At 38.4% G+C, this 26,513-nt stretch overlaps 1 protein-coding gene across 1 annotated transcript in view; it reads left to right on the top strand.

Moving 5' to 3' along the window:
* Positions 1 to 26,513, top strand: part of LOC117231425 (voltage-dependent T-type calcium channel subunit alpha-1G) — a 108,515-nt gene that overhangs the window by 5,605 nt on the left and 76,397 nt on the right. The window contains 2 exon segments of the mRNA XM_033489861.1: positions 24,071 to 24,182; positions 26,359 to 26,492. Of these exon segments, the coding sequence (XP_033345752.1) occupies positions 24,071 to 24,182; positions 26,359 to 26,492 (246 nt within the window).

The raw sequence follows: 26,513 nt of genomic DNA, 5'->3' as shown, positions 1-26,513 counted from the left end.
TGCCGCCGGAAGTGGCAGTCGATCGAAACAATTTGCCCGGCCGCTTCGGCCGGCTGATTGTCTATTAAACGTTCGGTAAATGAGATTCCAGGCATCGATGAGAAACAGCTGACAGAGGCTACCGATGGATCGTTAGATAGACGGAAGTAACAGGAATCATCGCGTGTTTCGAGCGCTGCGGATGTCTCGTTGCGACTTTCCAACGAGTCGCGACGCGGTCTTGTCCTTGTTCGTCGCCTTAGATTGCCCTGGTTCCCTGGGATCGCTCTTCCTCGCACGCATTCGGATCTTTCGTCGCTCGTCCTTACGACGAAGTTTCTGTCCCAGCGGAATCACGCTAGCGCGAGTGTCACGCTAGCAGTTACAAGTACGCGGATGCTGGAACGATCGTAGACGCGAATACGATTCAGATGAGACTGTTTCGTTCAATTTTGATTTTGATCTTGTCTCAGCCAATCGTGTAGCACAGTTGGCAGATATCGATGAGAACCATAGTTAAGATCGATCGGTATAAATACACGATATTTATATTCTCAACAGAAAGAGCAATTGGGGGCAGATAGGAATCGCTGGTGTTTGTATCAAGCGACATTAAGCGTGTTTGTCCAACGTTGGTATTTTGCTAGGGATAGGAATACGTATTTTTAGTCACATTTAAAAAATTCATATATGTTTCACGAGATAATATATGCAGGGTGGCTGGTAACTGGTGGTACAAGCGGAAAGGGGGTGATTCTACGCGTAAAAAGAAGTCGAAAATGTAGAATGAAAATTTTTCGTTCGATGCTTTGTTTTCGAGAAAATCGACTTTGAATTTTGGCTCGGTACGCCTGCACTTTATCGCGTCTCGTTATAACGGATCTCACTGTAGATCGTTGTCTGGATTGACGTTATTTTTGTAATTTTTTAAATTTGTATTCTATATTTTCGACTTCTTTTTTCGCGTAGAATCACCTCCTTTCCGCTTGTATCACCAGTTACCAACCACCCTGTATATAACTGTATTAAGCATTCGTTACGTAAAAGGATCCAGGCGCATTTCTTGTTCCAGTTTCAACTTAGCGATAGTATAATATTTTATCTCGGTTATGGCAAGAGCTAGAGGATCAACTGTAGAGAGAAACATCGCGCAGATGTTCAAATACTTGAGAGCGATAGCGATACGTAAATTTCGTTCGTGTAAAATGCCCCCGTAAAATTGTTCCAGCCGGACGTTAATTTTATTCCACGCCAGCGAGATTCCTCCGAGTTGTTGCCGATGCGTCTACTCGCCGGAAAATCTCCCAACTCTGTGCTACCGCCGCGCTCTGGAATTTGTCTTCGGGCCAGAATTCCGCTCGATACGACTTTAGCAGTAAGTTCGAGGATTTCGTTATTTGCATGAAAACCATGGCGAAGTCCGAAGGGAATACAATCCGTGGGACGAAAGAAGACGCTTCTGTCGCGACATTTATGCTCGGTATTTATTCGTCGATCTCGCGTGGCCATGCCGCGATCGCGTGGAACGCGATGAGTCATCGATAAGCATAGGAAATCCTGGAGATTGCTAGAAGAACAGCCGCAACGAAAGGAGAAGAAAGAGCGGAGGCGGCTGAATGTAAGGGTGGATTTTCACCGAGATTTAGGTCTCCAGGCTCAGCGAGCTTCGTTCGATCGATCGGTCGTATCGCGAGAACAGTGAATTCGAAAGGAGCGTGGTTCTGCGATCGGCGTCCCTGACACTTCTTCAGCTTCGTATCTCCGTGTTCTAGCGCCGACTGACTAATCCTTTTCTTGGTCGTTTACAGCGGCTCAGGAAAGTATTTCAACGCTTGTCAGAGGCCAATTTTACGCGTTGTACGTAACGTTTAGAAATTTTATTAGCAGCCTAACGAGACGCCATTATCGTGATAATATTGGTCAATTTATAACGCGTATTATATAACGCGTATTACAATTGAAACGTATCGTATATCGCGTGTAATGATGTTACGTTATATTACGCGTATCGTATAAAACGTTTCGAAATTTCATTGGCAAATTTCATTGCAACGAGACCGTTTCGCATTGTCTGGAGAATGTCTCAATTTGCAAATGATACATATTGTGTTTATTATACAGGGTGGTTGGTAACTGGTGGTACAAGCAGAAAGGGGGTGATTCTACGCGAAAAAAGAAGTGGAAAATATAGGATAAAAATTTTTCGTTCGAGGCTTTGTTTTCGAGAAAATCGACTTTGAATTTTCGCTCGGTACGCCTGCACTTTATCGCGTCTCGTTATAACGGATCTCACTGTAGATCGTTGTCTCGATTGACGTTATTTTTTTAATTTTTAAAATTTTAAAATTTTTAAATTTTTATCCTATATTTTCGACTTCTTTTTTCGCATAGAACCACCCCCTTTCCGCTTGTACCACCAGTTATCAACCACCCTGTATATTTAAGTATCAGAATGTATCATATATTACGCGTATGTTGCGTGTATTATACGGATCATTTTGAAATTTCGTTAACACTGTAACGAAGCACGAGTGTCACGATCATGTCGAAACCAATTTGAAAATGTACCTGGAAGCTGCGAGATACTTTTATTGCAAATATATAGTCTCGTTAAATACCGTGGCTTACCAATGCAACGAATAAAATTGACCGTCTGAAATACGATATTTTGGTGATCTCGGTGAAGCAGCAACTTTCATATTCACTTTCAGATTCCTTTGAAACTTCACCAATACGATCGTAATTTTGTTAGAGCGTCAGGGAAATTTCAGAATCTTTCATAACGCGTCTATAATTCATAGAGAGTTTCTACAAGAGCCGAGACACTTTCGCGAGCCACTGTATCTCTCGAGATCTCCTTTCGCGTCGTTTACTCTTTCGGATCTATCGTTCACGCCTGTTCTCGATCATCGTCGAGCTTGTTCGATCTTCAACCGGTCCCGTTGTTTCATCAATCGTAATAACTTCGCTTATATTGATCTCGGCACACAGACAGGTCATTCAATTAAAATAACACGCATGCGTTCACAGATATCGTGAAAATCGTCCGTTTGATTTTCAATGAAACGCGTGTCGCTTCGAGCATACGCGTAACACACGTAGCGTTACGAACAATATCACCAGATTCGCAAGATACACTGTGCGTACGTTGATCCCGAAATACAGTCGTTCGATGTTGCTGTGACACGAACGACGAGAAATCGCTTGGTCATTTCGAGAAAAATCTATTGTAGTATCTTATGTTATTAAATAGGTTGTGGAGTTTGATATTTATTGATTCACACAGATTCAGCTTTTTACGTTCTGTATTTCACCACCATGTATAGCCATATGAACACATAGGATACACTTAGCTAATTAACACGTGGCCGACGCCAAAGACAAAAGAGCGTCGTTAGAAGTCGTACCAACTTAACATGTAGGAACTAGCGATCGTACCAACCTAATATTTCCTCAGCATCTTATACTATAATTAATTTATTAATAATAACGGATTGTACAGATGTTGATTAAACAGGAAACGATGGTTGTTTAACGTGAACTAAATACAACAACGTGCTATAATTAAGACAACTAGATAGTTAATTTGCAATTCTCGTTACCACAGATCCAACTCTCTCTTTCTCTCACGCGGATCACACTCCCTCGACAACGCAATTTGCATTCTCTGACTTCTCGACAAACACTCTGGTTTCTCCATTGACACTGACTGTTAATTCGTCTATGTCCCTTAGTATCCCTTTGTCTTTTGTCTTAGCTCCACCACGCACGTGTTCCGAAACCGCTCGTGGCCAGGGTCACGAAGGACCGACGACACATTGATGGGCCTGTCGGCACCTCGGTTTTCTCGCGACGCTGTTTATGGTTCACCCGATATCTCTTAGGCCTTTTGTCCACGATACTACACTATTATTAGGAACATGAAATTTGGTCATATTCGTGAACGAAAGTCGACGGAAAATACGAAAGGTCGAGACTCGTTTCTCTTAGTTGTTTGAAGGAAACCACGTGTATTTCAACTTTTACTTAAAACTTAACCTAACATCTTCCATATGCGTTGATACAAATTTCGTGTATAGAAGATCGATATCCCTGATACCTGTTACGTAAGAAAGAACTATTTCTTAATGGAACTAGCTTTTCTTTATGCGCTGCTCTTGTCGTTGATCCGGGATTGATAACAGGGGAGGTAAGACAGACAGCCTTGGAACATCAATTTCTTGCCGTATACAGGAGACGTGGTATCCGGGTTATATCCTGTAGGTCGATCAAAGCCACCACTCGATTCGTTTATTCCGTGCACAAGTCTTATCGGCTCGCGTATCCACGGGATCACGTTAGATAAAGACACTGGCCTGAATGTTTGCGGGCGCGAAAGATAAAAGTTATCGGTGTTCTTGCTGCGGCAGAAAGTGTTACAAATCCAGCGCGTTCCCCTCTCTGTATTAACGGCTCACGAACCTATAGAACATCGGTATTATCGGCAAAAGGGTAGAAAGAACATCCTCCGAGATACTCTTGCTCTCGTCAATTTTTCATCGACGAGCCAGTAGCACGCGCCTTGTGTTTCCTAACTATAAAAACTGGCTGAAACTTTCAATTCTTACGCGTTTACGCTTTCCAACGTTTTTAGACGAAGACTACACGAAGAGGAAGAACAGGAGAAGTTACATTCTCTCCTTTGGTCTTAGGATTCAGAATAGTTTCTAGATCTTAAACTTTTACGACCACATCGACGATATACTCGCGTTTCTTCGAGTCTCGAAGCGACCTGGAATATTCACAAAACGATGGAACAAAGTACAACGCATCGACAACGCTACTCCCCAAGAATTACAAATGTGATATCTAATCATCGTGAAAGTTTAAAATCTAATATACCTAGGAATATGCTTTGCAAGCATCACAGGCTAGTTCTATATTCATGGAACACAGTGGTATTTTCTAGTAGGTGAATTTCTGACACGGACAAATCGACCGTTCGGTTAAGACAGCTGTTGTTGCTGATAGTCTGATTCCAAGTAGCAAGAAAATTATATTTGATTCGATAAAGATTCGTAACACGTTGGAGGCGCGTACGTGAGCGCAATAGAACATTTGCGCGTGTCCGTCGTTATCGTTTCGTTTGGTTAGTTGGCAATTGAATGGAAGAAGCGAAAATTAGTTCGACGCGTGGACACATATATTCGCGATTATTCCACGTCACAAATTATACAGGGTGGTTGGTAACTGGTGTTTCCATTGGAGAAGTCGAAAATATAGAATAAAAATTTAAAAATTTAAAAAAAATAACGTCAATCCAGACAACGATCTACAGTGAGATCCGTTATAACGAGACGCGATAAAGTGCAGGCGTACCGAGCCAAAATTCAAAGTCGATTTTCTCGAAAACAAAGCCTCGAACGAAAAATTTTCATTCTACATTTTCGACTTCTTTTTACGCGTAGAATCACCCCCTGTCCGCTTGTACCACCAGTTACCAACCACCCTGTATTTAATAATCAACTTCCCTTTTTTTTATACATCGTTCATTACGTTCTCCAACGATATCATCCTTCGACGATTCTTTCGATAAAAATAATATTAATAAATAATAAAAATTCCGATAATTTTATCGCAACAGATTTTTTCGCGTGGAAAATGTCCACTTTAAAAACACGATAATGGAAATCGTTCATTCGGTCGTCGTTCGTTTCTTCGTTCGGTAATACACGCGTGGCTAATAGTTTTAAACTCTTGGAACGAACTTTACTCGCGTGTGTTCCAGCGCGATCCGAATTTAATTTCCAAAATGTAAATGCAAAGCCACGATTTGTACAATTTTAACAGTCCTTTGCCAATTAATGCCCAAAGTATCGATTTTTCGTATCTTCGGTTCGTAATGGCAGCGCGTTTATCGATCGCCGACAGAACGATAGCACGAGGAAACGCATATGTGTCTTATTTTGCGCATTGAAATCACGCGAAATCACGCTTTTGGTATTTGGCGGCGAACAACGAGACGGAATGTAACAATATGTTTTATCCGCGATACGCTTTATCCGCGTCTGCATCATTAGGATCACAGCGACGATGATGGTAACGTTGCGATCGTGTGCGTGATCAATCGTTGCACGTACTACGACGAATAAAAAATATAATTGTCTGAAGAGCTCTTTATTGATATGGATGATGCCATTTGTTGAATCGCGTGATCGCTTGAAACTCGCTTATCTATTTTTTCTTCTTTTGTCATATTTCGCTTTGACGAATCAGCCGGCCTTTTGTTCTTATTTTGATTTTAACAATACGTCCATCTGAATGCGTTATTAGCGTCTATATTGGCCTATAGAGATTTCAACTCGCTTGTTAAAAATTCAATTTGGTCGACTTCCTTTCTGCTCGTAATTCTTCCGATGAAAAGAAGATATATTCTGGGAACTATAGGTTTTAAATGTTTGAATATTTCTCCGAGTTAACATCGCGAACGTTTACGATTTCATTTCCAGTTATTTCTGGTTATTAATCGTTATGGTGTATCGTTTTCGATCAACGAGCAGCTGGATTCTTCGCTTTAACGAATATCACGAAGCGAACGTCGCGGACAACGAAACTGTATAGCGTTAGCCTTCGATAAGTAGGTCAAGTAACAAGTGCAGTTACGTTTAATTTGTACAATAAAAATAATTAGCCAGGGTATCGCTAGTATCGCAAGAGAACGAATCTCTTCGTTGATCAACCTTAAAATGAAAATCACGCATCGTGTATTTTTGCAGCTGATATTTGCAGAGTGATTTATGGAATATTGTGAATGATGATACGGATAAATTTACTCGATGGTTCTTCACGCGTTTAATAATCGTAGAAATTATCGATATTTTAAGAACGAGAAGAATATTTTAATCGGCAGATTTGACGAAGGAAACCGAAGTCGACCGTATTAAGAGCCGATGGAGATTCTAACTAGACGTAATTTGAAAATTCGCGATTGTAACGGCATTGTTTCTTAAGCTTAACGCGAAGCGTTTTCTAAAAATAATTGCCAAGGTCGGGGAATTAATTAAATTCGATCGGCCAACGAAGACAATAAGCGAAAATTTCGCGATCGTGAAAATCATCGTCTACCACGGGAACGTGTCATAAGTTACAATATATTTAGTTTAGGATATTTTCAGCGTGGAATTTTGTTTGAAACAGTGCGAGCATCCAGAGATATTAATCCATTTCGAAAATATTCCAGTTACTAAATATAGCACGTCCATTTAGGATCTGTTAAAAATAGATAAAAAAAAAAAAAAGAAAGAGCGTGAAAAGCCTAAAATAACAGAGGCGACGAGCTTCCGATATTTTAGAATTCCAAGCAATCATTTTCAGAGGATGATGACAATTTACGTTCCCACATTCGGTCTAGAAAAAAAAAAAAAAAAAAAAGAAAAAAAGAAAAAAGAAGAGAAGAAGAATGAAAATACACGAGAAGGAAAGAACTACAGAGAGCAAACAGTAGATAACGCAGGCTAACTATAGGATTTACCGTTTTGTCCTCGTGATTGACACCTCAATTAAAACTTTCCTGGAATCAAGTGCCTTTCACCTTCGCAACGCCGATAATCACGCTACCGGCCACCACCAAGTGCTCAACATTTCAAAATCCCGCACTTCTCGCGTTCAAATTTCAATTCCACCCGCTGCAGGAAATTCACAAACTCGTTATACGTGTACGTTTTATATTAAATAAATATGCGATGTGCGCATCTTCAAATTGCTTCGAAATTTAATCAATATAATCGTCATGGGATTCATCGTAGCGATAATGGAATATCAATACGTTTCGCACGGCAGATGGACACATATAATAGTAATAATAATAATAGTAGTAGTAATAATAATAATAATAATAATAATAATGTTCCATCATATAGGGTGGTTGGTAACTGGTGGTACAAGCGGAAAGGGGGTGATTCTACGCGAAGAAAGAAGTCGAAAATATGGAATAAAAATTTAAAAAATTACAAAAATAACGTCAATCCAAACAACGATCTACAGTGAGATTCGTTATAACGAGACGCGATAAAGTGCAGGCGTACCGAGCGAAAATTCAAAGTCGATTTTCTCGAAAACAAAGCCTCGAACGAAAAATTTGTATTCTATATCTTCGACTTCTTTTTTCGCATAGAATCACCCCCTTTTCGCTTGTACCACCAGTTACCAACCATCCTGTATATCAGACTTTGCATCTATTACGAGAAAGTTCTTTGACATAGCGAAATGGTTAACATATGAATAATATGTAACAATAATACGAGAGTAATATATCAATTAATATATCATTTTAATTAATACATAGAATATTCGTACGTCGTTATACAATACATTTTACATATAATGCGTACAGTACATTTTCAGATTGATTCGTTTGATCGATACAATTATGGCAGCGTGTCTCGTTACGACGCTAATGAAATTTCAAAATGTTTCATTCAATGCATATAATATGTATAATACGTTGGCTTGAAATTTTACCAATGCTATCATGGCGGTCGTGTCCCATTACGATACCAACGAAATTTCAAAATCATTCGCTCGATGCACATACTCTATACGAAATATATATATATATATCACGTTTGAACGCGTTAATTACAAAACGCATTATACAATACACGTTGTAACGTGTACGATAACCACGTTGATCTGTAATTTCATCGATATTATCGCGACATGCTGCCGCGTCTCTCAACGCTGCCAACCAAATGTTCAAAATGTTCCTTACACAACGCACGTAATACCACCGCGAAAGGTATGCAATAGTTGCTTCGATCGCTATAGAATCATCCTGAGCGAGTGACGTAAGAGACAAGTGGAAATGGTGTTTTGGCCGCGTGGCATCAATACCGCGAAACAAATAAAATAAAATAATTCGTACGCGTATCACGGGCCACCGTATATAACGATGTTATAAGCGTATCAATAATAATTTTCTCCTGGCGAAACATTATTGGTGGACGAGTGGAATCGCGCTCGATAATCGTGCATCTCGTGACCTAGAAGACCGACGAGACTCTCGGCTGTTCTCTCGCACGTTCGCGGAAGCTGCGTGACTAAATTTACTTTTCCTCCGCCTCTGCTGAAACGCGGAATAATTCATCGTGTACACACGCTCAATCATAAATAGCGTATGGAATCCTGGCTTCGTTATTTTTTCGCCTGTAGGCAATGCACGGACGGTTTGAGTCGTGGTGTACGTGGCTTGAAACGCTTCCGTCCGAATTTCACCGTGAGCAGAACTTCGCATTCAGAATCGTGACGCGTACCTTTGTGCCAGTTTATTCTTCGTCCGCCACCGGGTCTCTTGTGCCCTGGCACAAAGAGACGCACAGAGATGCTTGCAAGCAAACTGTTGCTCGTGTTTTTACTCGAGCGGGCAGACGCGACGCGGACCAACATCGCCACCGTTGCGAAAACCTCCAGGTTCCGCTTCCACCTATTCTCTTTTTCTTTCCCCTTTTTTTTGCATCGGCGGCGCGAGCCGCGCCACGGCAAGATTCGACGGTTACACCGGAGGAGAGAGCCTGGCGGAGGCCAGCCGTTTATTGATCGGACACACTCCGTATGTTTGTGGAAAGTAGATAACGCGGCGGCTTTCTCGCGATTTGTCCGAGGAAACGTCTCGTTCGGTTCTGCCATCGTCAGACCTTCGCGACAATTTCCATCCTATACGCGCATCGCCCAGTCTTTTGCACTTGCAGATGGTTTAAGTCGTTCGTTTCCGTCTATGAGATATTTAGGCTACGAGTTTCTTGCCGTTCCGCTTGTCGGAGATGTCTCGCGCGTCTTCTCGTCAGCTTGCGGACGCATGAATTTTCTAAATAGATTCGAGTTAGATGCGAAGAAGAGATTTTCGGGGGATCTTTGATCCGAGTGTCACTCTACGATCAAAAAGATGCGTTTTAATTTCACGCGGTCGAAAACGGGAAGAATTTGTTGAAAAACTGATAAATAGGCAACGTTTCACAAAATACCAAAGGTATAGCCGGTGTGCAATATTTCAATATCTTCGATAATTGGTCGATATCTCGAAAATTATGAATAGCGAAATGAATAAAAATTCTTCAAGTATGCTAATGTACACGCGAAAGAGGGCGATAGTTGCGGATAACACGGAGGAAAGCGATAGAAAAATTGTTTATTCGCATCGATAGACACTGCATCCATTGTGTATTATATTTACGAAGAGTATGGACAACGCGTGATAGTAGTGGTTGCAGTATAGGCAAAAGTTGATCAAAGATATATCATAGTTCGTCGTAGTATCCGAATAAGGCAAGTGCAAGGGAAGATTAAAGTGTTGGGAAGGCAGAACAAGTGTGACTTTTCCGTAAATAAATATTCTAACTTTTTCACTCGGATTTAAGGTGACTACCAATACGCAACTTCTCTCGCGGCGCGAAACTAACTTTTAACTTTGAAAGACCGTTATTTCGTTACTTTGCTTGCTTTCTTTTGTTTCGTGCTCAACTTAAATTGATCTTCTCCCGAATTCTATAAACTCGACGATCATCCTTATACGACAGCGTTTCTATCGTAATGCTATTCTTCGTTTCCTCCAGACTAAAAGATAAAAAATAAAAAGCAGACACTTTGGAAAAAGCACGTGCGGCGTTTCGTAATTACAATGTACAGATGAAATACGAGGATCGATGTTGTGGAAGATTCGAGGACCGTTTACAAGGCTATTAATGATTTCATAAATGAATAATATACAAGAAGAAGCTGCGAGCTTTTGTAAAGAAACAGACGTTTGAAAGCTGCATACATCAAAGGTTCGTAATTCTGACCGTACTTAGCTATACGATGTCCAGTTGTAAAGGCGGTGCAGCTACTTCGGGAAGCGTTGCGCCCTCTTCAAAAGGCACGGGCGTCGCGTTTTGAAAGTAAAGTCTATTTAGTCGTTAAAAAATTAATTAACAGAGCTGAAGAAATATATTAAAGAAGTACGCGCTACTCAGTGTACCTAATATATTTTTAAAACATCTTCTAAAGTACGTACGTCTTTAGCTAACTTCGTTCCACCGATTAATCGTCGATAGTAAGTTTGTTAAGAAAGCTTGAATCGCTCTCTTACAAATATTCCCCAACAAATTTTTCGATTCTAACAATTTTCATCTTCCCTCGTTTCAATCTGATTTTTTTAACTTTTTAACGTGCCTTATGGATTTTCAACGAATTGTATCGATTTCGCGTGTCTTTTTACAGACCACCAGATTGATCACTTCGATAACCACGTGTCGCTTACGATATTTTGAAAAATTCCTCTGACAATAGGAATTATCCCAAGTGCAAAGAACTTGTCTTTTTATAAGCCACGGCAGAGTCTGGTTTCTTCCTATTAGCGACTTCTGTCGTCTCTCGAACCTAAAACGACACACCCCCGAACTCGAGGGTGGCAGGGTGGAGTCTCCCGGTCGAAAACTATCGGAGATTGGTAGTGGCCGGGTCATAAATTTAGACAAGGATCCGAAGGACGTGCGCGTGTAAGGGTTACTAAACGCACGATTCGATTATCCAACTCTTGGTGAGGACGTGTGCATTTTATTGCGCCGTGACGAAGAAGCTTCGCGTAGCGACGAGCGTCAACGTCTCTCCGCTTTGTGCGAGTAGGTTCGCTATCTGTTCTCCCCGAAGATTAATTCGTTACATTTAAAAGTTCTCGTTCTGATCAGCTTTAAAGCGGTGTAAATCGGGACTATCGCTTTCAAATTCGATAAAAGATATCGGCGAAAGTAAGCAGAGGCTCGCGTGACGACGGCGATCGATTTTCTAAACGGAACGGCGCGCATCTGCGTGCAGAATTCTCGCAATTTGTCAGAAATTTGTCTTTTACGATCATCGTGAAATATATACTTGCGCTAAATATCTTGCAGCTTCTGCGTATATTGCCGGATTTCCTTCAAATTTTACCACTATGACGTTGATATCCTCCGAGTCTTATTATAGTGGCAGCGAAATTTCAAAATCTTTTATATAACACGTATACAATGTATACGTTACATAATATTTCGTAAAACCTACTCTCCTAAGCTACCATTATACATCCATATACAGCGTCAACAGCGAGCGTACATCATCGAAAGAGCGAAATTTATTCGAAAAACCTGTACCTACACTCCTCGTCGAACAGATAGCCCACGTGAGTTATCTTTCATATTTAAGAAACATTTTTTAAGAAATTAAGAAATTACTTTACGACTTCTTCTTATTACTTTCGATATTTTAGCTACTGCTAACAGTTGCCGTTTTCGTTCGACAATTTGCTTTTTTCAGACACGTTTAATTTTGTCTCGCGTTCCATATACTTACAAATTTACATAACGTTGTACTGTGATCTTTACTCGTTGATAGATCATGAACTACCGAGCAATTTCTAAACGTGTTAACAGATTGTGTTATCGTTTCGTTCTTAAAGTAAAACAACCTTTTCTTGTTACACGCAATATTTTTAATTATTTTCAACGAACTATTATTCGATCGTTATTTATTATTATTATTATTCCAACGAATTATTTGATATTGTACGTTGTAGACGAAAAACTTTACACGCGTCATTGAGAAATTAAAGATAGCTCACACGGGCTAACTTTTTGACGAGCAGCGTACACACGTATAAATCCAAAATTGATGGAAGAAAGATACAAAATACAGGCAGGCACGGGCCAATGGTAAATAGCAAAGTCGATATTACACGAATCTCGTTTCGTAAGGTGTATCGCTCGACCGACTCTCGACGTAATACAAGACAGAAACGCGAAGAGCACGCGAGAACTTGAATCGAGGCACACGTTAATTGTCATTAGCATCGAAGGGTGGGTTGGTTGATCGAATTCTATATATAAATTGTACGTGGGTTGCACGTAGAAGCTTCCAGTTTGGCGTGTTTGGCCGATGGTAACGGTCGGTTGCCGATCTTTCAATGAAGCTTTACATAACGCTATCATTGCCTACGAGACGTATTCCTCTCTCTGACGTACAGTTCTACCGGAGACTCGTACTCGATCAATTTTTCGATGAGAAATATGCGGACATAAATCGCGTTGACCTACGAATTATTTAGCTTCGCTGTGAATTCCCGCGGCATTTATTTTCCAAGCAGCAGAACGAATAGCTCGCTGCCTGTATAACGCGTCGGATCTAATTCGTTTGATGTATGTCCGTGAAAATGAGAGCCGGGAAGCTTCTGCCCGTTCCTACAATAGCGCGGCCTATTGGAAATTTATGTTTGGAATTCTATCACCTTCCCATCAACGTCAGATCCAGTTCTAACGTTAGCCCGCCTGAAGTATGAAGGGATCCACCTTCTTCGACTGGCTTTTCCATAATACTGCATGCTCAATTTACGCCAATTTATCACATTCACTGATAGAACACGCGACTTGACAGTTTCTTTTCTTTTTCTTCTTTTTTTTTTTTTTTTTTTTTTTTTCGTTGGAAACGTCTGTACTTTTAACAAATTTTGCTCGGGAAAAAGAAAAAATGTCTTTGACTCGATAATTTCTGCTTTCGACGCATCGTCGATTTTTCTTCTTTTTTCGCGGCGTTTTTTTTTTTTTTCTTTCTTATTTTCTTAATATTAAGTCATCTCGTCGGAACATACGAAAGGAATGACGCAACGGTTGCGTCAACAACATTATTCACGGGGCCCTCGTGCACAATGATTTACTAACTAATAATAGTAACGAACTGGTAAATGTCAAGTTACAGAGTTACAAACTTGTGCCGTATGATTTTACCATTTTCTTCTTACTAGCTCGGCCAATACAATCGGCTTTGTTCGCGTTGCCTAAAGATTCACTCGCCGAATTTCATTCGTTTCGCGATCGATTTTTACAGCGGTTAATTATTTTACAGTCGTCGGTGATAAACGAGCGGCCAGCGAGATAAAGTTAAATTCAATTTCGATTAAAGGAAGTTCACGTAAATTATTTCAATGGATTTATTTCATACGGCTTAAATCGTTGGGACAATTTTGCAAAGCGTTTCATGCGAATCTACGGACGGCAATTAAACGGCATTAAGAACAGAGATTTCGCTAATCTACGAATTAATCGTACGCGATCAATTTAACACCTACTTTAACCTATGATCGCGCGATCTTGACTCGAGTCGATGCTTCATGCTAATAGATCGCATAATAGTCTGCCTTGTCCTTTTTTCTTAAACGTGACGCACATACGATTATATGAAAATAGCAATTAATTGAACAATTAAATTTTTAACGAAACAGTAGAATGTTTCTGTACTTTGTATCTTATTTTAATAAAAAAAAAAAAAAAAAAAAGAAGATAGAGAGGTACATTAAAAATAATTATCGTCGTGCGTATAGAGTATGCTTGTCCGTGTATCGAATTTCCTCACACAGATAAATAAAATAAAGAAGGAAAAGGAGAAAGAGATTTGCTTGTCTTGCGAGAAACCATTAATTTCAGATTTATACGACAACTTCCGAATAATTTATTCGAATAAAAGCATCATCTACGATTCACACGGCTGTATCTATAAACGTCGACAACGTTATAGTAAATATCCGGCTGTTTCTAAAGCGTAAATGAATAACAGTGGCGAAGAAAGATCGGTTTCTTGCGCAAGAGTGATAATTAAAATATTACTTTAAAGCACGTTGAATAAATAAAAATCCTTCGTAACTCTAGGATCTTGAGTGGCCAATAATTCAAAGATAATCCCTTAAGCTTAATATTTGATTATCGTAAGAAACGTTGGCCCTTTCAGCGTGTCGTAAAATTTCTATTAAAAATACATCGTCCCATTTACGCTTGAAGTGATTAAAACGAAGTAAATTCGGCTTTGTTAATCTTGCCGCGTAAAGGAATATTTTATTGAAAAACGAGCCGGTTAATGTGCAAAAGTATACCGTTCGCATACCACGTAATTCCGCCGTCTTTTAACGCACGAATCAACAAAAGTGGAAAAATATTCTTCCATTATGCGACACGCTTAATTCCGGACGCTACTTATTTTGCAAACACCTTGTGCAAATGAAGATTTTCCGCCGCGTTTAATTTGTTAACCCTTGGAATTTGGCAACTTCAAAATTCCAGGCTAATATACTTGGGCAGGAAGATTCAGAATTACCTGCAACGAGATAATTCGCTTGCGTTTCTACGAATACGAATATAAAAATATATCATGACGCTTAATAAAAACAGCAGGCGAAATACAAAAGCGAAGAGCATGCGAAAAGACTGCGCTACTTCGTGCAGAGCGTAATGAGAATTGGAGCAATTTGCCTGGAGTATTAAAGATAACGTGTCTTCATTTAGGACAATGCTGATTACTAGTAGTAAGAATAAGATTCAAAAGAATAGTATTATACGTAGCACCGATTAACAGTATATCCAAGTTAGGTCGCTGCTTATATGTCTACTCGTATGTGTTATATTAGGTTGTTGGAAAAGTTTCTTTCGTTTTATAAAGTTTTTTGTTTTATATTAGTTTATTGAATTATGCACGAACGTAATAATAGAAATAGAACGAAATGGATCGTACCTAATTCGATAAAATAATATAAAACAGAAATTGTTGTTCATCTATTATCACCTTATGAAACGAAAGAAACTTTTCGGACGACCTAATATTCATCGATATGTGAAATGGTACTAGGTTGCTTCGTGTTTTATCCATGAAACAAAATGCTTTTCATTATTTGCACTTTCATCTTTATTTTATAATGCAATTCATATATCGGAAGAAGCCAGCTCTTTGCATATAAGAGATAATATACTTAACCCTTTAACCTACTATTGGGTATTAGGTGAACGGGCATAGCCCGTATTAGATTTGTCAATACCACCTAATGACAAAATCCGCAATCACTTAGTTGCCAACCCAATAGATTACCATCATCCATCGAATTCTGTTCTTTTGTCAATTATCAACCACGTTAACGAAGAAGACATTTCTCGATCTTATAAAGATTTATGATCAAAATATCGTCATCAGCTGTCACAATTTTTAACAATTTTACGAAGCAAAATTCATCGAATGGTACATCGTTCGTCTGTAGCCTCGCAAAGCTCAGGCTTTAATCCTTTCGACAATAAGTTAACTCCACTTTCGGAACCCCCTTGTGTAATTTAGCACGCGACCAAGTTTACCACCCTTGCCCTTAACCCTTTCAACGACGCGTCAGTTCGAAGCTAACCATTTTGCCACGTCTACTCGGTGTAACGTCTTCTTGCACGGTGCACGTCGTATGAAAAAGATATTGATTAATCATTGTACGCATCGATTATGCATAAAAAGGACAGCATTCCAGAGGTATAAAAATAAAATACATGGATGAGAACGAATTTGAATAAGAAACGATTATTTGTTGCGGACTGCAGAAGCGGAATAGCGTTTGTTTATAACGAAATTATCGTAAACACGTAATTTGACAATTTCAACGTATAAATTATATTTCATTTACACTCGCGTTTAAGACGAACGTTTTAACCGAAAGTTTCGACGAAAACGTGTGATCGTAACGCAGCGATGAGAACGCGTGTGTACGAGAGATACTTCAGATACTTGACATTCCTTTTCCCTGCGCAGCTTCTAAATTTGTTTCAAAGTTGGGTTATACGTCACAGTACGCGTGCAACTATTTATTGTACCGAATATTATCGACGTTATCGATTATCAAATATTATTATTAATCTGTCAGATAGCAGAATATTTGGATACTAAATCATTCGAATAGTAGAATACCCAGACAGTCGAATAATACAGCCATTCTATCGTCATTGTCTCTACCAACTACACAGACGTTCGAATAATCTAGGCTTCTATCGTGTATCGAAGCCATTCTTTAACCCTTTGCACTGCAAATTTTATTTCAATTTCGTTACGAACAGCTCCCAAGGCTTTTAAGTGTTTTATTTGAAAGTTACTTTAACTAAGAAATAAGACAATTTAAATAAATAAAGGAAGAAAGAAATTCACTTAAATACCAGTTTTATTCACACCATTGTTGTATTTTGTAATTTTTAAGTGTATGAGATATCTTGAAACAATGTCCAGGATGCAATCCTGCTTTTCTTGTTATTAAGTAGGTTTTGGAGTTTGATATTTATTGATTCACACAGATTCAGTTTTTACGTCCTGTATTTCACCACCATGTACAACCATATGAACACACCGGGTACACTCAGATAATTAACACTGGGCCAACGCCAAAGACAAAGGAGCGTCGTTAGAAGTCGTACCAACTTAACATGTAGGAACTAGCGATCATACCAACCAAATATTTTCCTCAACATTTCTTTCGCACGTTTCACAGAAAAACGTGGACATGAAAGAACATCGACAAAGGAGGTGCTGAGATAAAAACTGATGTCGAGTCACACTTTGCACACATGTGCAAAAGGGTTAATATGTCGCCTGTAGGACAAATTAGCTACATCTAAACCTGTTTGGACCTATGGGATCCAACTATGGGGAACAGCGAGTAATTCCAACACAGAAATTCTTCAATTCGATTCCAGTGAAAAACTCTAAGATCCTTAATAGATGCAGCTTGGTGTGTTACCAATGAAACGATACATGGCGACCTTAAGTTAACTACAGTTAAAGAAGAAATATCCAAATTCACTAATAGATATGTCGAGATATGCATAATTTTATATGCTAGGTTAGATTGACCGCGTAGTAGTATAATACGGGTTATGCCCGATCTTCTAATGCGGGCTATGCCCGATCTTCTAATACGTGTTATGCCCGTTCATCTAATACGGGTTATGCTCGTAGTTGTAGGTTAAAGGGTTAAGTATGTTATCTCTTATATGCAAAGAGCTGGCTTTTTCCGATATATGAATTGCATTATAAAATAAAGATGAAAGTGCAAATAATGGAAAACATTGTATTTCATGGATAAAACACGAAGCAACCTAGTACCATTTCACATATCGATGAATATTAGGTCGTCCGAAAAGCTTCTTTCGTTTCATAAGGTGATAATAGATGAACGATAATTTCTGTTTTATATTATTTTATCGAATTAAGTACGATCCATTTCGTTCTATTTCTATTATTACGTTCCCGTATAATACGATAAATTAATATAAAACAAAAAACATTGTGCGCCTATTATTTCTTTACAAAACGAAAGAAACTTTTCGGGCAACCTAAAGAAACGAAGTGAAAAATCAAGTGCAACTCGTTAACGATCTTATCGATCTGACGAGGCGTACTTCTAATATGTCGATCGGAGTATAAGAGCGAAAGTAATGAAAGACATTTTGTCTCGTTAGATTAGCATCTTCACGCGAGAAACGTTCGAATGTGGTGAAGGCCATCAGCTTTGTAGAAAGCCACATAACAACGTAGTGTCAGTGGCCTGTTAACGTATCGTGTCGGAACGATGCGTTGCGTGTAGCGTCGCGCGATTCATGCGCTTTTCCCTTGCAGCTCGAAATTCACCGCCTTTTATTACCCTATAAAACGCCAGTTCACGCGACGATGTTGTTTTCTACGCTCGTCACATTCGCGTTATACGATACGTTTTCCACGATTCGAATTTTTTACGCTCGCCTCGTCCTTGCGAGTTGTAAATCTTCCGACAAAGGGATACGCGATAACATTGTTCCCGGAGTACGCGTTACTACGCGCGTGCCATTCCTCTTTGTCGCTACAAACGAAAGTTGGTCAATCACCTAGTTTCTATGCAGTTTATTAGACACGCGAGGCAACGTAATGCTGACGACGAAAATCGTCGTATCGCTAAGTTTTCCAAGTTTCCGAGTCTCGCTATCGGTGGTTGTATTCGCTTGCCTGCTTTTCCACTAAGTTTCTTGCATAGCATCGATGTAAAATTTATGACTGTCGACATTATACAAAACAAGGGGAATATGTCCGTGATAAACTGCTTATAGCTTCTCTCGCTTTGAATTATTTTCGATGTATTTTCGATGAATCTCGCGGAGAATTGTCGTTTATTGGCATTCGCCATCGTTTCCACAGTTTTATGACTCTCTTATTTAGAAACACGGCGTGTACCGGCATTAAATAAAGATTTTCAGAATCCAAAGGATTTATTAAGATCCCGTCTTATCGATGGAACGTGTGTACGATATTTGTTTTATCGAGATTTCGGCGACAGCGTGGAAACTGCTGTTTAAATATTACAATTACGAAGCGCGTGTATATCGATTTTTATTTGCATATCTGCTACAAAATTTAGTCAAGTATAATTTAGGGGATAATTAGACGATGAACGAGACCTTTAACACTAGAACTACCGATAGTTAACACGAAGCTATTTCTATCGAAACCAGTGAAAATGACTGGTCTTTAAAAAATACGTAATAATAGAATATTTTTATATTTATTGATTTATTACTTTCTTACAGAAGCAATTCCATGTTACGTAGTACATTTTTCGTATTATTAATCCATCCGGGACCATGATCCCGAGACGAGGGTTGACACATTTATAAAATTGTAGAACCAGTCATATTGACTGATGTGGTATTTCTAGGGTTAGCATCTAGCGATCTAGCGATCGATCCGCAATTTTCCTCATAACTGATATCGTCATATCGAACGATAGGCAGTACAAATTTTAAAAACGTGTGGTAAGATGTACAAAACGAGGAAACTGGTTAATTGTGGTTCGATAAACAGATTGCAGGACCTTTTAACACTTGGACAAGAACCAGTCATTTTCACTGATATTGGTATAAGTAGCCTTGATACAAAATTATTTTGGGTTTGAATACATAAAAAACAAAATAAAATTCATTATATTGTTCTTTTAGTTATCGTTGCGAGAGTCATTACATCATTGCGGAAAAAAGATATAACATGAAGTAGGAATTTTCAAATAAAATTGTAGAACCAGTTGACTTGACTGGTATGATAGTTCTAGTGTTAAAATCAGACAATAAAATAGACCCTCTTACACTTTGTCAAGTACCAGTCATTTTCACTGATATTGGTATAAGTAGCCTTGATACAAAATTATTTTGGGTTTGAATACATAAAAAACAAAATAAAATTCATTATATTGTTCTTTTAGTTATCGTTGCGAGAGTCATTACATCATTGCGGAAAAAAGATATAACACGAAGTAGGAATTTTCAAATAAAATTCTAGAACCAGTCAATTTGACTGGTATAGTAGTTCTAGTGTTAACGAATAAGTCTCGAAGATGGCCAAGAAAAATGGTTTAAACAAAGGAGAAATTTTTGTTAAGAAAGTGATAGATGTGGAAAGTTGGAATCGTCCAGGTTGAATCTAATCTACTTGTCAACGTAATCGAATCTAGTGGACCAATTTTAATATCCTGCAAAAGTTTAAAGCGATCACTTTCTCGATTACACAAAAATATTGATCCTCCATGGTATCGAAACTATAATTAATTACATTTAAAAATGGAAGTTACAATCACGATATTCTCATTTCTCAGAAACTCGCGCAAGAACGTTCGTTCATTCAAAAGCTAAAGGGCACTTCGATCCCTTGACCAGAAGTGTAATACACTTTTTAAGTGCTTGGATCTACCAATTACGAACGATAATTGAGAAGAAGAAAAATCAGCAGAAAAGTAAGAGAATCTCGCCGACTCTTTCACACTCATTTTTCGTTTATCACTCTGTTAGATTCGGACTTATCGATAATTTCTTAGGAAAATGCTCGTCTATCCACGTCTTGTCAAGCTTCGCTATCGTCCCATAAATTTCACGACGACTCTATTTACTCTAGAAACGTGACAGTCTGCGTGACCGACGGTCTCCGCACGCTCTTGTGAACGAGCTGGACAAAAAATGTCCACTCTCTCGTCGATTACCAGTGAAATATCATTTGGTGGTTTATCCGACACGAGTGAAAGCTCGAGTCACGCATCGAGGAGGATAGTGTTTAGGTAATAGTCACTTGGCAACCGTGATCGATCTGTAAGATTACAGTTGCGCCTTGTCTTATCGATCGATCGTTTTGTGACGACACGATGGCGAAATGGTAGAACACCGGCTAAATTGGTGTGACAGGGTGGTAATAGCGGTTTCGAACGGTCTCCAGCGTGTAAAGCATTCGCTGACCCCTGATCGCTATATCTGACCCCTTATTGGTAGAGGCCAAGAAATTATCGGGAAGAAATAAAAAAAAAAGGGACCATCAGTTTGGTCCAGTCGTTGTATCAATTGAACGTAACAGCCAGGGAAATGAAGGGTAATATTGTTTTACGATAACAGCTCGTTCAATTATTTCATAATCGAATTACCGTGGAAGAACGACGATGTTCATTTCGACTTGTTAACGAAGCGTGTATCGTAAATTGAACGAATCATCTTTCCATCTTCTTCTTTTCTTCTTTCTTCTTTTCTTCCTTAAATTTCGTATTCATTTTTTTTTTACGGAATTATACAGATGACCGATGTTAATGCATTTGCAGACGTTTCAAGGGTACATGCGTGAGAATTAAAAATTAATTTCAGCCATCTTCATCTTTCATACCGTTTCGGTATCGCTCTCTTCAAATCATTGTCTTCAGATTGATATGAATTTGCGTACGTAGACTCGCCATCTGATAACGCGTTACGGAACGTCGTACGTATGTTGTTCATTGGTGATCGTACGAGATGGTAGGAGGACCGAAGTCGTGGAATTGTAAAAAATCGAGTTTGAATGGTAAACGTATTTTTTCCCCCGTCCACTGAAGGTGACAAAAAGTTCCATGAATAATGTGTTTCGTGCAACTTTGAAGCATGAATATTTTTCGCATATTTTAGTGGCGAGAAGTTCTCAAAATTCGAAACTCTACTCTCGAGGGTTGTTCTCCAAATGTGTTTACTTACTGAAATTTCCTCCTTTTTACGCGTTATTTTTCTTCTTGTTTGATTTTTATCGAAGATTCAACTCGAAAGCATATTTACGTTATATTCGTATAATATATATATATATATTAATAATTGATTAATAATTAGTAATTGAAATAGAATTGTCATTCGTTAGTTGGGAGACAGGATGTCATCGAAAGAGAAAAATCCATCGATTTTACGATTGGTCCAAGAGAAACGGTAAAAAGCAGCCAGTCAGTTCTTTCGCTTTATCTTCTACGGGGCACGATAACAAATTTCGTTTTTTATGCAATTTCGCCAACGAGAGTGTCGCTATAGCATGTTGCATTTGCAACGATCGTTTCCAAAATTTCATCGAACTTCGGAGAATACAATTTTGTAGAGGTCTCCTACAAGCTTCGCAAGCTTCGAAGCTTTACAAAAATTACCTTATCAATTTCGTATGTTTCTCCCTTGAAATATGAAAATTGCATCTAAGAGGGCGGTATATAGTGCAAGCGTATTCGGTTCAAAAACAAACAAATTTTCATCTGACAATTAGTTATTTATATCACATCACCTTTATGGACGTAGACAATTTTAATATTAAGGGGGCGCCCTGAATTAGAATGTTCTAAAACAGCGTTCTAACAACCTTTTGTGATTTTTTTTTTAGAAGGGAATGAAGTTATTGAATTTTGAGGTATAGCTTTATATACAGGGTGGTTGATAACTGGCGGTAAAAGCGGAAAGAGGGTGATTCTGCGCGAAAAAAGAAGTGGAAAATATAGAATAAATATTTTTCGTTCGAGGCTTTGTTTTCGAGAAAATCGACTTTGAATTTTCGCTCGGTACGCGTGCGGTACGTTATAACGGATCTCACTGTAGATCGTTGTCTCGATGGAAAAATTAAAAAAAAAAAAGAAATGTTTTATTCTATATTTTCGACTTCTTTTTTCACGTAGAATCACCCCCTTTCCGCTTGTACCACCAGTTATCAACCACCCTGTATATTTAACGAATACAAAAAAATTTTTGTAAAGTAAGAAAAAATTATAACAGATTTCTAAGCCTATTTCATGGGCTGCAGTTTTCAATCGGCGTCAAAACGAAAAACCAAAAAAGGATTAAATTATTATATATCTTTCTTCTCGATGAACTAACAAAAAAAAAAAAAGGCAGAAAATAGTGTGAAATTAAAAATTTTGGCGGGTTTAAAGAAAAATTGTGTTTTTTAAAAAGAAGAAATCAAATTTAAGTTGCTATAACAATTATTTAAATAAACTTTTCGACGAACTTTTTTAGTTATATTTTTTAGTTAATTCAGGACACCCCCTTAAAGAAAAAAGTGGACGTAATGTGATACATGTAGTTTCTTAACGTATGATAATTCGAGCTAGTGCAGCTGGATCGAATTTTGCTGTGTGTCCTTTTTAACCAATTTTACGGATAGAATAATTTATTAAAAATTTAACGAAAAGACACATGAGCGTACAAATATAAATTATTTTAAGGAACATTTTCATTTGAGATATTCAGAAGCTGTTTGTCTTGCAAATTCTTACTTACAGTGATTAATATGAACGACAGTGTGCCTTTGTTTTCAGATTACAGACTGCAATTAATATCACGATAAAAATGAATTTCTAATTAACTAACGTTACCTACAGAAACAATTGACAAGAGCTCTGTCTCGTAATTGCTAGCTACGTACAGTGCTCCCCGTAATTAACTAAATGGCAGAATATTTTGACACGAACGAAGCCGTACAACTACGTTCCAGCTAACAATCTCGTTCTTGCAAGAGAAAGGTGTCTCAGTGATTCGATGTTATTGGAATATAAAATGGAACAAAATTTATTCCCATTAATTCGAAGTATTAAAGATTTGAAAATTGTTAATTTCGACACAAATTGTTATATCGTTAATCACGAACGCGAATTACATTATGCGTGTAATTATTAACAAAAGATCGACAGATGTTTAAATCACATCGTAAGTTAAAAGACGATATTTCATTTATGAGAATTGTCAGATTTCTATTAATTTGCGTAATAGTGTTTACGCAGTTTTGCCAACTCGTGTTGTAACTGATTTAAACGCATTTCTCATTCAACATACAGCGTTGATCTTGCTGACACGTGGAACCCTTCGAACGATTATAAACAATCCTATTTGTTCGTGTTTAAACGATAACACGTAACTTTCATCAGGATAATTTGTGGTCAGCGTTAATTAATTATCGAAACGGAAGAAAACTATTTTCCTTAACATAGTATGATCACGTGGTTCGAAAGAGTGAGCATGATGGTAATTCTTTTAAACTGCATTACACTGGGAATGTACCAACCGTGCGTCGACGATCAGTGTGTGACAAACCGCTGTAAAATATTGCAAGTATGTATATTTATTTATCTCCCTACATATGAACATTTTTATAGCTACTTTCTTTCAAAAGTTTTCATAATTTTAAAGATTTTAATATAGCCAGCTTCGAAGATAGCAAGCGAGTCTCTGTTGAAACATTGATTTCGCTGTGCGCAGTAGATAGAGAACGTTAGAATCAGACTAGTTTAACATAGCTGAAACTACTGGAGTCTGTACAGTTCGGTGGAATCTGTCGAATCTACTTCAAATATTTGAACGTACTGCTTCTCTTTTCTCGCATGGAAATTAATATTTATAAAAGAATATACTGCAATATTATTCGAATCTTTCATAGTCGATTATAAATATTCGAGTCCGTATCCGAAGAGCACGATTAGCAATTAAAAAATTCAGCGATCGATTTCAAAGTTTTTCCCCTTTAATCGATTCAAAATTGTCCCCTTTAATCGATTGTGCGACCGAATACATATTTTTCCGGCCTGTTGGACATTGCGAAAACTATTCTTTATTCGATTGTTTACAAAATTTCGTAAACTTGTCATCCATTTTCGGTTATATTCGTGAACGTTTGTATGAAATTTACAATAAATGGTCGAAAGTCAAAAAAGCAAATATGGATTTGCCACGCTTTTCTTGCGTACTCTTCATACGTATCTGTGAAAGCCATTTGCAGCTATCGTTAATTACGAGTGATAATTGAAAAAAAAGAAAAAAAAAAGAAAAAAGAAAAAGAGAAAGGCCAGAAAAGATATAATTGAATCTCGGTGGCCTTTATCTGCTCGTTTTCATTTGTCACGGTGCGGTGTTAAGCTCAGATTTACCTTGGCAAAAGGTTGCAATTACAATTCCGTGCGTCACGATTTATAGGTTGCTGCACTTTCGACTGCAGCTTGCGCGATGAAATCGCAACGCTCTTTCTCTTTCGCTGTTTTTATGTCAGCGTGCGCGACTACGCTGAATAATTTTAATTAGTGATACGACTTAATTATCAAGCCATACAGAATATGCGTATAGAATTTACCCAGTTGTTAACCCGTTTTTCGCCTCGTTTCGGGTCAGCTCTGACATTCACGTGTATCCCATTGTTAATATCTGCTAATCTGCATACACAGCTCGACCATATATTACGGGAAAATGTTTTGTTATTTTACAAATGAATTTGAAGATATTCGGTATTACTGGAATCGAAAAATGCACGCGTGATTTCACCGAATCCAGCGATTAATCGTGAAAATGGATCAAAATTCTAAAAACCAATAAACGCTATTTCGAAGATTAAATTTCTATTATGCAATCCATAAATGAAAATTGAATTTTAATTTTGTTATCCTCCGGATTTCTGTTATTCCAATTCCATTTGTTTCGATCGTGAGAAAAGATCTTTAAACGTTTTAAGAACATCTTTGACATAACATTGAAACGACAAATCACGAATTTTCTCTCTCATTTTTTTCAAACGTAAAGAAAAATATTTCAACCCCTAAAGGCTACAGATCTTTCGCGTCTATTTTAAATTAAAAACTTAACAAGATCGAACAAATAGAATTAAATGTTTTATCGCTATTCGATGTTGTATAAAGAGGAGGAAAAATTATTGTCTGCGCTATCGGTTACAAATAACCACGTCGCAACGCAATGATATTACAACAAACTTCGCGTGGCATTCGAACAAATTTCGCTTATCATAACTTTCGAGAATCGATTACTAAGAAAGCAGGATTCGATAAAAAATCGTCGAACCGGTTTACGAGGCTTAAGAACGTTAATCTACACGTTTGAAGATTCAAATTAACGTCGGTATGAAAAACCAGCGAAACTATGTCCCTGCAGATTCTCTGGAAAACTTCGTGTCCCATTTTCGTCCTATCTTTGTTTTCTGGCTCGTGCCAGAAGAAAAATGAAAGGAAGAAAAAGAAGAGTCGCGAAGAAAGTTTCCTTCAAAGAGAAAAAAATGTCAAAGCACGAAAGTCTTGATGCAAGAGGCGATTGATTAATTGCACTGTTTGTCCTGCTTTCCACGTTTGGTTTCACACGTCAAAGAGAAAAGGGAAGCAAACGCGATTGAACAGTAGTCGGTGGTTCGACAGCTAATGCAACTTGCTGCTCTAGTGTCCTTGATCAATTACGCCCGATCGGGTTAAGCGTGTTGTCGTCTAATCGGCCAGCCTGGCTTTCTGGCTTACAGATGTTCGACGACATCATTTTCGCCTTCTTCGCCCTGGAGATGACGATCAAAATGGTCGCGATGGGCATCTACGGCAAAGGAACGTATCTCGCTGACTCCTGGAACAGATTGGACTTTTTCATAGTAGCGGCTGGGTGAGTGTTCGTCAACCCTCC

The sequence above is a fragment of the Bombus vosnesenskii genome, unplaced genomic scaffold, assembly GCF_011952255.1.
Source record: "Bombus vosnesenskii isolate JDL3184/JDL3185 unplaced genomic scaffold, Bvos_JDL3184-5_v1.1 scf7180000013272, whole genome shotgun sequence".
Taxonomy (NCBI): Eukaryota; Metazoa; Arthropoda; class Insecta; order Hymenoptera; family Apidae; genus Bombus; species Bombus vosnesenskii.
Note: the sequence above shows the minus strand (reverse complement) of the source record. Positions and strands in the feature narration are given on the sequence as shown.